At 40.2% G+C, this 14005-nt stretch overlaps 1 protein-coding gene across 1 annotated transcript in view; it reads right to left on the bottom strand.

Annotated features, from left to right (window-relative positions):
* Nucleotides 1-309: 309 nt before the first annotated feature.
* Nucleotides 310-14005, bottom strand: part of GDI2 (GDP dissociation inhibitor 2) — a 45247-nt gene continuing 31551 nt past the window's right edge. The window contains exons 7-11 of the mRNA XM_059912214.1: nucleotides 4856-4955; nucleotides 3263-3434; nucleotides 1591-1735; nucleotides 1352-1406; nucleotides 310-1263 (exon numbers count right to left, since the gene is read on the bottom strand). Coding sequence (XP_059768197.1) covers nucleotides 1117-1263; nucleotides 1352-1406; nucleotides 1591-1735; nucleotides 3263-3434; nucleotides 4856-4955 — 619 coding nt within the window. The 3' untranslated portion in view covers nucleotides 310-1116. The remainder of the gene's footprint in view (nucleotides 1264-1351; nucleotides 1407-1590; nucleotides 1736-3262; nucleotides 3435-4855; nucleotides 4956-14005) is intronic.

Genomic DNA, 14005 nt, shown 5'->3' with positions numbered 1-14005 from the left:
AATAAATAAATATATTAAAGCACCCATTCCACCTGACGTCACTTACTCTCTGATGGGAATGAATCCTTGTTCTAAACCACTACTAAGGATATCTAAGAGAGTCTAATAATTATATTGTATCAAGAAGTAATTCAGGGTCTACTCACAGTAAAGCCAGATGATGACGCTCCACCATCCACTAAGGTCTTCAGCACTCTTCCCCAGCATCCGTTTTCAGCTCTAGTGAAGGAAATGAGCAGCTGTGTCAAGGCCAGTACAATACTTACTAGCTCTAAATTGTCAGGACACAAAAGACCAACAAGAGGGAGCTGGTTTCCAGAGTTTGGCTTTATTTTGCAGTACAGAAATCATTTGGAGCCATTGTGAGACAGACATCACTGAAGCAGAGGCTCTGTCAAATCAATACTGCGTTGCAGCAGCTTGGTCCATTGAAGAAGCCACACCTGGGATACAAAAGAAGCTTCTACATTTACCTGCTTTATGATAGTTTCCTTCCCCTCTGCTCTCATCAGATTTATTAGATTAAAACACCGCACACAGGCTTCCTCCAAAATGGCTCTCAAAGTCTGGAGTTTGGTTAGAATTGGAGGCCCACATAAACCAAGCTTGTGGCTATGCTTCCTGGGCACTGTTGTGACACTTGATGTAAATGTAAAGGGGTGGGGAGGAGTGAGGGATGCTGTCCCCAACGATGGAACATTCGATTCCGTATCTCCTTAATGTCAAGAGGACAGATGGCACGCAAACTGTACTGACCCAGCTCTTGAACAGCAGCAGCTCATAACTGCAAAGGCTACACTGATTAAAAGATACAAATACTGTATCAAGTTCTCTGTATCAGTATCACAATGTTTTAAAACTGATCCTTCACTAGAAAAAACAAGCCAGTATTGGTTAAATTGAACAGAATGTGGGAACCTGCCAATTCTGAAGAACCACTCCATGAAAACAAGTTAATACATGATATTAGAAAGGGGAGGAATATTTACTGGTACAGTGCTCTGCAATCTCTCAGCTTTGATTACAAAAGCAGGCCTTACAATATTGATTTCATACAATATGCATCATTTGCCAAATTTTAAGTTTGTCCTAATTAGATGATAACATGTACTGCTGTTAGTCTTCCCCATAGATGTCATTTTTCTTGCGCTTCATTTCCTCAAAGTCAAACTCGGATCCCATCATCCTCTTATAGATGTCCTTAATGTCATCACAGGTTGTCTCAAAGTGAGTTGTCGCATCATATGTACGGGATATAAAGATCTGGAAATGAAAGTCACAAAGACTTAAGACTATTTAGTGATGTCTCCCAATAAAGCCTGGTAATTACCCTTTTCAGATTGCCACTCACCTGGCTTTCTGTTCCCAAATCTTTTGGTACAAGGAGGTCACTGATGCTTACGAATCTGGAGGGGAAAAAGAATTAAGTAAGCAGGGAAGTTGACATGCCCACTCACTGCTTTGCCTGAAATTCAAAACCCAGGCTGGTAAGAGATGATGGCTACTCTCATTGTTCTCATGGGGTTCTGCTCACCATGGAGCCAAAGGCAATCCTGGGTTTGAGCTGCTATAAATGAACGCATCACTTACTTCTGCTCAATTGGTTCCAAGAGTTCCAGAGCTGGTCTGATTTCTTTCTCGGGCTCCTTGGTCTCCACGGTTGTGCTGGCGATGGCAATGTACTTGCCCTGTGCGGCCACGTTGTGTGCGAAGGAGATCATGCAGACATAGATATCTGCAAGCAAGCAAAGCCACCTCACTGGCAGGGTCTTTAAACCTTGGGCCTGTGCGTGCATTCAGTTTCACCCATACTTCATTGAGGTGTGAGTTAAAATTACTTGGAACAGACTGGATCTTCTAAGCTTAAGTTCTATATGGAGACAAACAAGGTCATACATAAAATATACAAATATTCAGCAACTCATAGCCTACTGGAGATGAAGGATTTATGTGGCAGTGAACGGTGGACGGGGAGATGACATTCTCTACCCAGATGTCACAGCTCACTGTGGAAACCTGTCTTCCTCTCTGAAGCCTGCATTTAGAAAGGTTTTGAATAGCTAAGATAGGATTTATTTAACTACTGATTTCTCATTTTTTAAGCAATATAAAATTGCAAACACAATAAGCTATTCTTGGGTTGGCATAAGCTCATAATAATTCCATAGATTCTACTTGTCTGTATACCACTAAGTAACTACATAATTTCCAATATAGAAGATAATTACTGGGCTCCCTTTACTCTTTTTAGACTCTCCCAGACCCTGAGATCTACTTGGGAACACTTGAAAGATTACTTTATTCTGTGTCTCTTAGTTCTCGTAAGATTCTTCTGTGATTTCGTTTCTTACATGGAAAAAAAAATTGAAAGCTTTAGGGCTTCTAACTGAAAGGAAGATGGGAAAAGCTAGTGGATGAAAACTGGTTAAAGCAAACAGATTAGGAATTACAATTTCAGTGCTAAGTCCTTATCTTTTTTTTTTTTAATTTATTATTTATTTTTGTCTGCGTTGGGTCTTCATTGTTGCACACGGGCTTTCTCTATTTGTGGCGAGCAGGGGCTACTCTTCGCTGCAGTTCACAGGCTTCTCATTGTGGTGGCTTCTCTTGTTGCAGAGCACGGGCTCTAGGTGCGTGGGCTTCAGTAGTTGCAGAGTGTAGGCTCAGCAGTTGCGGCTCACGGGCTCTAGAGTGCAGACTCAGTAATTGTGGCGCACGGGCTTAGTTGCTCCATGGCATGTGGGATCTTCCCAGACCAGGGATCAAACCCGTGTCCCCTGCATTGGCAGGCGGATTCTTAACCACTGCTCCACCAGGGAAGTCCTGCTAAGTCCTGATCTCAATCAGAGAAATCAAAGTTGTTTTCTAGCACACTGCTAAAATCAAATACAAGTATTAAGTTGACAAATCATGACATAAAAGCAGTGCTGTCATCAGCTCAAAGTAACAGTGAAATTAGGTCAACTAATAAGCATAAACCTCCACAAGCACACAGTGTTCAAACCAGGCAAGACTGCCTGCTCATCCAGTCCAGCCTCTCAGTGCCACAGAGGAAGAAATGGAGGGCCAACGAGGGGGGTACAAGTCCAAGGCGGGGCTCCTAGGCAAACATTTCCATTTCAAAGTGATGACTTAGGATCTCTATGAGCTAAAAGGGATACATCACATTTTATTTTCCATATGTAAACTAAAGTCTCTTCACTATAACAGAGCAGATAAAATTTGGAATTTCCACAAACATCTGCTTATCTTCAAAACTGACCTGATTTCCGATTGACTTGGTTCTGTGGAATAATGATCTGGCAGGAGTTGGCATCGTTGGTGTTCTTGATGGGGTGGCTGAGGATACAGATGACCCTGATCACCTGGCCCACTTTTTCGACTCTATCTTTCACGTAGCTGGGATCACAGATGAGCTGCTTACAGCGAGCAATCTGTAACAAAACATTAAAGACTTTCTAATGGGTATAATGATGCCATCGTCCTTGAACATCGCCTGTTATCTTCATCAAGTTAACTGTAGATAATTAGTGAATTATAGATAACTATTAAAACTAGCTTTGCCAACAATCCCTATAAATTCTCCTGGAGCAAATCTATTAATTCTAAATCTTATTCAAATATTAGGAAAAGTGTGTTGCATGGTTTTCAGTGTTTCATGGTTTTAAAACACATAAGTTTTAAAACTGGGCAGAAGAGGGTTCAAATCCTGGCTCTACCCAACCTCAAAGAGGTTGTTAGGATTAAATGAAACAGTGTTTAAGGAATGTCATTGTATGTGAATGGACCCAGTGAAAAGTAAATGGTCTATAAATAGTTCTAATATTAGAAACAGACCATAATCTCTCCTTTTAAGACTATACTTACTAAGTAAAACTTAAGTTGCAAGATAAATTATGTATTATTATATTATAGTCTTCCTCTTTATATCAAAGCCCTGAAATGTCCTAAGAGGAAGCAGTTGTCTGAAGCAAAGAAAAATGGAATGAATAAAAAGAACTTTGAGATATCAGATTAAGACGTTTATCCCTATTCCTAAACATCTATTATGTGTATGCTGGAAGCACAAGATAGTTACAAAAGACCTACAACAATAAAGGGTCAGATGGCCAGCTAGTGAGTATAGATTATATGGTCTGAACCCATAGAATACCATCAGGAATCCCAAAATATTTTTTTAAACATAGTTTTTCAGTTTCTTTTTTGAACAGTTCCATTTGTAAAAGTTGATGGTTCATGAAATATGGTCTGGCTTGCAGACCAACAGCACTGGCACCATCTGAGAGCTTGCAAGAAAATGCAGACCCACCACAGACCTACTGAATAAGAAACATGTATTTTGACAAAATTAACAATTTACATTCAATTCAAATTTGAGAAACACTGCTCAAAACTCCACCTGGCCAGTTCCTTGGCTAAACCCCAAATAAAATAATGTTAATAGTAATGATTATTAACATTATTAATATTTAATAATTTATTAAGTAATAATAAATTAAATAATAAAATAGTATTGGCCAAGCCCCAATTCAACCAATAAGTTATAAGTGGTACATATAAAGCTAAATTTAAATGAAAATTTGGGAGACAGGCACCAACCCACACTATATATATAATACTTACCATTTAGAGCTCATTCATAATTTCTATTTTAGTCTTAAGCAACAATCAACACAACAGAAAATATTAAACATTATCTATAATTAGTTTTCAGTCATTATGAATACCAAGTTACCATAAAGAAAACATACATGGTGTGAAATCTAGGATCGATGTTCATACCAAATTCAGTACTTATTAAACAATAAAATTTTCTTTACAAAAATATATTTCTTAAATTGTAAAAGCTACTTACCTCTCCTTCAGATTTTACACCAATCACTTTTCCATTTTGCATAATGATTTCTTCAATTGGTTTATTCAGCATGTAGGTACCTCCATAAATAGCACTTAGCCTAGAAAAGTATTTAAAGTACAATTAGTGATTATAATTGTAATTATAATCAATCAGTAATTTATAATTATTTCAACTACTAAAATCTCCTTTCTTAGATTTTAATGAGTTACAGGAAACATGTATTTGTTCAATTTCCTTCCAGAAGGCATTAGTTTAAGTCATAAAAGCATCAATTCTAAAACAGTCAAAACCATGTAATGATGTCTCACATTCGTAGTTATGAATATCAAGTGCAAACAAACAAACCACACTGACCAATAATGGAAGAACAGCTTGTAAGTCTAATCCTCCTGCATATTAAAAATTAAGACTCTGAACAACCAAAAATCTATCAGGAAGCACACTGGACAGTGAGTAAAAGCAGGCAGAAACTAGACAAGAGACTTGAAGGAAGCAACTGATGAGATCTTCATGCGGTTTGTATGGCTCTTCCCCTGACAGAATGACCTACCCAGTCCTTGTAACATGGGACAGCTAGAACAGAAGCAAAAAACCCACAGTCTTACTGATTTAAGGTGCCATAAGGTAGAGTTTGGGGCTGTATGAGGAGATGAAAATTGTGGGAGAAAATCTTCCAAAATGGGGAGCAACCAAATTATAAAATGTCTTCAAATCCTTAACTAACTCCAGAAATGCTTGTACACAGGAGAGAGACTCCAAGGAACCCAGCAAAAAACAAAAGCTAAAAGGCAAAATGACTTGAGAAACTACAGCTACAGGCCTTAAGGACAAGTAAGTTTGAAGTCTGAAACTGCCATATTAGAGGAACTTGGTACATACCTTGGGCTTTCCAATGAAACCCCAGAAGACCACACCTCACTAAGGATTCAGCCAAAGACAAAAGACCCCCCACCTACAAAGTATAAAATCAAGTCTCCAAAAGTTCAAGGTGAACGGCCAATAATTTAACTGCCAACTCAAAACTAATATCAACACTCATCACAGAAAGAATCCAGCATCTCTACAATATACCAATCAGTATGTCCAATATACAATCAAAAATTACTGGACACATGGAAAAAAAGAAAATGGAAAAAAGTAAAGAGGAAGAGCGATCAAAACAAACATGCCCAGATTACTGATGCTAAAATACGCAGGGAGTTAAATGCAGCTACTACGAATATATACAAGGACAAACATCCTTGTTCAAAGATCTATGTTCAAGAATGTTATAAGGGAGAAGTCAAGAGGGCGATGTGGGAAGACACGGAGTTAGCATCTCCCCACAACTAGGGCGGCTGCCAGCCTCTGGTGGGGGACTCTGACCCACAGGAGACAGGAGGAACCCCATAATGAACCAGTAGGACGTAAGGGGACAGAGGGAGGGAGGAGAAGTGGAGGCCAGACAAGATCGGCGCCCCTGAGGCTGGGGAGATCAGGAGACGCAGGTGGGAGGGAGTCTCCAGGAAGAGCGGGAGAGCAGCGGAGGGCGATTGCCCCACCCACTCGGGCACGGGGAGCCTGCTGAGCTCCCAAGCCGGTTCCCCCACCTCCAAAGCACCATCCAGGCCACATGTGTCCTGGAGGGCACAGAAAGGAGGCCGAGGGGAGTACATGAGAGGCAAGCGGGAGGGGCCCTCCGGAGGAGTGGGTGAGGAGCAGAGGGTTACTGTCACCCCGCGCACTCAGGCACGGGGAGCCTGCTGAGCTCCCAGGCCGATCCCCCGCCCTCCAAAGCCCCCTCCAGGTCTCATGGGTCCTTGGGGGCATAGGAAGGAGGCCGAGGGGAGAAGAGGAGAGGTACGCAGGAGGGGCCCTCCAGGAGGAGCAGAGGGCCAATGCCCCGCCCACTCAGGCACAGGGAGCCTGCTGGGCTCCCAGGTGAGGTCCCCTGCCTTCTGAGACCAGGGGTGGGGGGCACGCCTGGGCCCCTTCTGTTCCTTGAGCCTAAGCCCCACCCCTCACAGCCCCCAGCACCTTTTCCAGCCCTGTGGGTCCTGAGCATTGGCCCCACCTACCACCCAAACCTTGCCCTTGTTTAGGCCCCTGCTCTCCACAACCAAGGCCCTTCCACCTCTGGCTTTTTTTTTTTTCCCCCCTCCTCTTTTTTACTATTGTGGTACTGATGTACCTTCTGGTTGTTGATTCATCTATATTTTTATTTTTACATTCTTTCTAATACATCTGTTAGTTTCCTAGTCTAATTTTACTTTTTACTTTGTTATTCTTTTTTTTTTGCCACCCCACGTGGCTTGCAGGATCTTGATTCCTTGATTCGTGAGCCAGGGGTCGGGTGGAAGCTCCTGTGGTGGGAGCTCTGAGTCCGAACCACTGGACTAACAGAGACCCTCAGGCCCCAGGGAATATTCATTGGAGTGAAGTCTCACAGAGTTCCTCATCTCAGCACCAAGACCCAGCTCTACCCAATAGCCTACAAACTCCAGTGTTGGAAGCTTCTGGCCAAACAACTAGTAAAACAGGAACATAATCCCACTAACAAAAAATAAAAAAAAAAAAGGGAGATGGCAAAAAAATATGTCACAGATGAAGAAGCAAGGTAAAAACCTACAAGACCAAATAAATAAAGAGGAAATAAGCAATCTACCTGAAAATAATTCAGAGTAACGATAGTAAAGATGATCCAGAATCTCAGATATAAAATGGAAGCACAGATTGAGAAAATACAAGAAATGTTTAACAAAGATCTAGAAGAACTAAAGAACAAACTAACAGAGATGAACAACACAATAACTGAAATGAAAAATACACTAGAAGGAATCAATAACAGAATAACTGAGGCAGAAGAACGAATAAGTGACCTGGAAGACAATGGTGGAAATAAATGCCGAGGAGCAGAATAAGGAAAAAAGAATGAAAAGAATTGAGGACAACCTCAGAGACCTCTGGGACAACACTAAATGCACCAACATTCGAATTATAGGGGTCCCAGAAAAAGAAGAGAAAAACAAAGGGTCTGAGAATATATTTGAAGAGATTATAGTGGAAAACTTCCCTAACATGGGAAAGGAAATAGTCAAGTTCAGGAAGCACAAAGTCCCATACAGGATAAACCCTCGGAAAAACACACCAAGACACATATTAATCAAACGAACAAAAATTAAATTCAAAGAAAAAATATTAAAAGCAGCAAGGGAAAAACAAAAAATAACATACAAAGGAATCCCCATAAGGTTATCAGCTGATTTTTCAGCAGAAACTCTGCAGGCCAGAAGAGAGTGGCAGGATATACTTAGAGTGATGAAAGAGAAAAACTTACAACCAAGATTACTCTACCCAGCAAGGATCTCATTTAGATTTGATGGAGAAGTCAAAAGCTTTTCAGACTAGCAAAAGCTAAGAGAATTCAGCACCACCAAACCAGCTTTACAACAAATGCTAAAGGAACTTCTCTAAGCGGGAAACACAAGAGAAGAAAAAGACCCACAAAAACAAACCCAAAACAATTAAGAAAATGGTAATAGGAACATACATATCGATAATAACCTTGAATGTAAATGGATTAAATGCCCCAACCAAAAGACACAGACTGGCTCAATGGATACAAAAACAAGACCCATATATATGCTGTCTATAAGAGACCCACTTCAGACCCAGGGACACATACAGACTGAAAGCGAAGGGATGGAAAAAGATATTCCACGCAAATGGAAATCAAAAGAAAACTGTAGTAGCAATACTCGGTATCAGATAAAATAGACTTTAAAATAAAGACTGTTACAAGAGATAAGGAGGGACACTACATAATGATCAAAGGATCAATCCAAGAAGAAGATATAACAATTATAAATATTTATGCACCCAACATAGGAGCACCTCAATACATAAGGCAAATACTAACAACCATGAAAGGAGAAATCGACAGTAACACAACAACAGTAGGGGACTTTTAACAACCCACTTACAAATGGACAGATCATCCAAAATGAAAATAAATAAGGAAACACAAGCTTTAAATGACACAACAGACCAGATAGACTTAATTGATATTTATAGAACATTCCATCCAAAAGTGGCAGAATACACTTTCTTCTCAAGTGCACATGGAACATTCTCCAAGATAGATCACATCTTGGGTCACAAATCAAGCCACAGAAAATTTAAGAAAACTGAAATCGTATCAAGTATCTTTTCTGACCACAATGCTACTGGAAATCAATTACAGGAAAAAAACTGTAAAAAACACAAATACATGGAGGATAAACAGTGCACTACTACATAACCAAGAGATCACTGAAGAAATCAAAGAAGAAATAAAAAGACACACAGAAACAAATGACAACGAAAACACGATCACCCAAAACCTATGGGACACAGCAAAAGGAGTTCTAAGAGGGAAGTTTATAGCAATTAAATCTCACCTCAAGAAACAAGAAAAATCTCAAATAAACAATCTAACCCTACACTTAAAACAACTAGGGAAAGAAGAACAAAGAAAACCCAAAGTCAGTAGAAGGAAAGAAATCATAAAGATCGGAGCAGAAATAAATGAAATAGAAACGAAAAAACAATAGCAAATATCAATAAAACTAAAAGCTGGTTCTTTGAGAGGATAAACAAAATTGATAAACCCTTAGCCAGACTCATCAAGAAAAAAAGGGAGAAGACGCAAATCAATAAAATTAGAAATGAAAAAGGAGAAATCACACAACTGACACGGCAGAAATACACAGGATTATAAGAGACTACTACAAACAACTATATGTCAATAAAATGGACAACCACGAAGAAATGGACAAATTCTTGGAGAGGTACAGTTTTCCAAGACTGAACCAGGAAGAATAAGAAAATATAAACAGACCTATCACAAGTAATGAAATTGAAACCGTAATTAAAAATCTTCCACCAAACAAAAGTCCAGGACCAGATGGATTCACAGGTGGATACTATCAATCATTTAGAGAAGAGCTAACACCAATCCTTCTCAAACTCTTCCAAAAAACTGCAGATGGAGAAACACTCCCAAATACATTCTACGAAGCCACCATCACCCTGATACCAAAACCAGAAAAAGGTATCACAAAAGAAAACTACAGGCCAATATCACTGATGAACATAGATGCAAAAATCCTCAACAAAATACTAGCAAACAGAATCCAACAGCACATTAAAAGGATCATACACCATGATCAAGTGGGATTTATCCCAGGGATGCAAGGATTCTTCAATATACACAAATCAATCAAGGTGATACACGACATTAACAAATTAAGGAATAAAAACCATATGATCATCTCAAAAGATGCAGAAAAAGCCTTTGACAAAATTCAACACCCATTTATGATCAAAACTCTCCAGAAGGGCTTCCCTGGTGGCGCAGTGGTTGAGAATCTGCCTGCCAATGCAGGGGACACGGGTTCGAGCCCTGGTCTGGGAAGATCCCACATGCCGTGGAGCAACTGGGCCCGTGAGCCACAACTACTGAGCCTGCACGTCTGGAGCCTGTGCCCCGCAACAAGAGAGGCCGCGACAGTGAAAGGCCTGTGCACCGCAATGAAGAGTAGCCCCCGCTTGCCGCAACTAGAGAAAGCCCTCGCACAGAAACGAAAACCCAACACAGCCAAAAATAAATAAATAAATAAATAAATGTATAAAAAAAAAAAAAAAAAAAAAAAAAAAAACAAAAAAAAAAACAAACAAAAAAAAAAAAAAAAAAAAAAAAAAAAAAAAAAAAAACTCTCCAGAAAATGGGCATAGAGGAAACCTACTTCAACATAATAAAGGCCATATATGACAAACCCTCAGCAAGCATCATACTCAATGGTGAAAAACTGAAAGCATTTCCACTAGGATCAGGAACACGACAAGGATGTCCACTCTTGCCACTCTTATTCAACATAGTTTTGGAAGTCCAAGCCACAGCAATCAGAGAAGAAAAAGAAACAAAAGGAATACAAATAGGAAAAGAAGAAGTAAAACTATCACTATTTGCCAATGACATGATACTATACATAGAAAATCCTAAAGATGCCACCAGAAAACTATTAGAACTAATCAATGAATTTGGTAAGGCTGCAGGATACAAAATTAATGCACAGCAATCTCTGGCATTCCTATACACCAACAACGAAAAATCAGAAAGAGAAATTAAGGAAACATTCCCATTTACCACTGCAACAAAAAGAATAAAATACCTAGGAATAAACCTGCCTAAGGAGGCGAAAGACTTGTACTCAGAAAACTATAAAACACTGATGAAAGAAATCAAAGATGACACAAACAGATGGAGAAACACACCATGTTCTTGGATTGGAACAATCAATACTGTGAAAATGACTATACTACCCAAAGCAATCTACAGTTTCAATGCAATCCCTATCAAACTACCAATGGCATTCTTCACAGAATTAGAACAAAAAATCTTACAATTCATATGGAAACACAAAAGACCCCGAATAGCCAAAGCAATCTTGAGAAAGAAAATGGAGTTGGAGGAATCAGGGTCCACGACCTCAAACTATACCACAAAGCTACAATAATCTAGACAGTATGGTACTGGCACAAAAACAGAAATATAGATCAATGGTACAGGATAGAATGCCCAGAGATAAACCCACGCACATATCGGCACCTAATTTACGACAAGGGAGGCAAGAACATACAATGGAGAAAAGACAGCCTCTTCAATAAGTGGTGCTGGGAAAACTGGACAGCTACAAGTAAAAGAATGAAATTAGAACGCTACCTGACACCATACAGAAAAATAAACTCCAAATGGATTAAAGACTTAAATGTAAGACCAGACACTATAAAACTTTTAGAGGAAAACAGGAAAAACACTCTGACATAAACCACAGCAACATCTATTTTTTGACCCACCTCCTAGAGTAACAGAAATAAAAACAAAAATAAACAAATGGGGGGCTTCCCTGGTGGTGCACTGGTTGAGAATCCGCCTGCCAATGCAGAGGACACGGGTTCGAGCCCTGGTGTGGGAAGATCCCACATGCCGCGGAGCAACTAGGCCCGTGAGCCACAACTACTGAGCCTGCGCGTCTGGAGCCTGTGCTCCACAACAAGAGAGGCCGCGATAGTGAGAGGCCCATGCACTGCGATGAAGAGTGGCCCCCGCTCGCCACAACTAGAGAAAGCCCTCGCACAGAAACGAAGACCCAACACAGCCAAAAATAAATAAACAAACAAATGTGTTTAAAAAAAAAAGAAAATAAATAAACAAACAAATGGGACTTAATTAAACTTAAAAGCTTTTGAACAGCAAAGGAAACCATAAACAAGACAAAAAGACAACTCTCAGAATAGGAGAAAATATTTGCAAATGAAACAACCGACAAAGGATTAATCTTCAAAGTATACAAACAGCTCATGGAGCTCAATATCGAAAAAACAAACAATCCAGTTAAAAAATGGGCAAAAGACCTAAATAGACATTTCACCAAGGAAGACATACAGATGGCCAAGAGGCACATGAAAAGATGCTCAACATCACTAATTATTAGAGAAATGCAAATCAAAACTAAAATGAGGTATCACCTCACACCAGACATAATGGCCATTATCAAAAAAAGCTAGAAACAATAAATGCTGGAAAGGGTGTGGTGAAAAGGGAACCCTCCTACACTGTTGGTGGGAATGTAAATTGATACAACCTCTATGGGAAACAGTATGGAGGTTCCTTAAAAAACTAAAAATAGAACTACCATATGACCCAGCAATCCCACTAATGGGCATATACTGTGAGAAAACCATAATTCAGAAAGAGACATGCACCACAATGTTCACTGCAGCACTATTTACAATAGCCAGGACGTGGAACCAACTTAAATGTCCACCAACAAATGAATGGATAAAGAAGATGTGGCACATATATACAATGGAATATTACTCAGCCACAAAAAGAAACGAAATTGGGCTTCCCTGGTGGCGCAGTGGTTGAGAATCTGCCTGCTAATGCAGGGGACACGGGTTCGAGCCCTGGTCTGGGAGGATCGCACATGCCGCGGAGCAACTAGGCCCGTGAGCCACAACTACTGAGCCTGTGCATCTGGAGCCTGTGTTCCGCAACAAGAGAGGCCGCGATAGTGAGAGGCCCGCGCACCGCGATGAAGAGTGGCCCCCACTTGCCACAACTAGAGAAAGCCCTCGCACAGAAACGAAGACCCAACACAGCCAAAAATAAATTAATTAATTAATTTAAAAAAAAAAAACGAAATTGAGTTATTTGTAGTGAGGTGGATGGACCCAGAGTCTGTCATACAGAGTGAAGTAAGTCAGAAAGAGAAAAACAAATACTGTATGCTAACGCATATATATGGAATCAAAAAAAAAAAAAAAGGTACTGATGAACCTAGTTGCAGGGCAGGAATAAAGAGGTAGACATAGAGAATGGACTTGATGACATGGGGTCGGAGGGTGAAGCTGGGGCTAAGTGAGAGTAGCATCGACACATATACACTACCGAATGTAAAACAGTTAGCTGGTGGGAAGCAACAGCATAACACAGGGAGATCGGCTCGGTGCTTTGCTATGACCTAGAGGGGTGGGATAGGGAGGATGGGAGGGAGACTCAAGAGGGAGGGGATACGGGGACATGTGTATGCATATGGCTGATTCGCTTTGTTGTTCAAAAGAAACTAACACAGTATTGTGAAGCAATTATACTCCAATAAAGATCTATTAAAAAAAAAAGAACGTTATACATTCGTGAAAGTCAAAATGAATAAACAGAAAATCTCACCAAAAAAATGAAAACTATATTTAAAAAATGGAAATTCTAGATCAATTGAAAAAATATTTTTTAAAAAATTAAAACTCACTGAATGTGATTAACAGCTTATTGGAAGTAACAGAAAAAGGAACTAGTGAACTTAAATGAACACGCATTACCCAATATGAAACATAAACAGATAAACAAAATGAACAAAAAAATGAGCAGAGCCTCAGTGACCTATGGCAGCGGTCCCCAACCTTTTTGGCACCAGGGACCGGTTTCATGGAAGACAGTGTTTCCACAGACCAGGGGCAGGGGGGGCGGGGGCAGAGTTTGTTCAGGCGGTAACGCGAGCAATGGGGAGCAGCAGATGAAGCTTCGCTCGCTCACCCGCCACTCACCTCCTGCTGTGCGGCCTGGTT

This window comes from Balaenoptera ricei, chromosome 2 (genome assembly GCF_028023285.1).
Source record: "Balaenoptera ricei isolate mBalRic1 chromosome 2, mBalRic1.hap2, whole genome shotgun sequence".
In the NCBI taxonomy this organism is placed as follows: Eukaryota; Metazoa; Chordata; class Mammalia; order Artiodactyla; family Balaenopteridae; genus Balaenoptera; species Balaenoptera ricei.
Note: the sequence above shows the minus strand (reverse complement) of the source record. Positions and strands in the feature narration are given on the sequence as shown.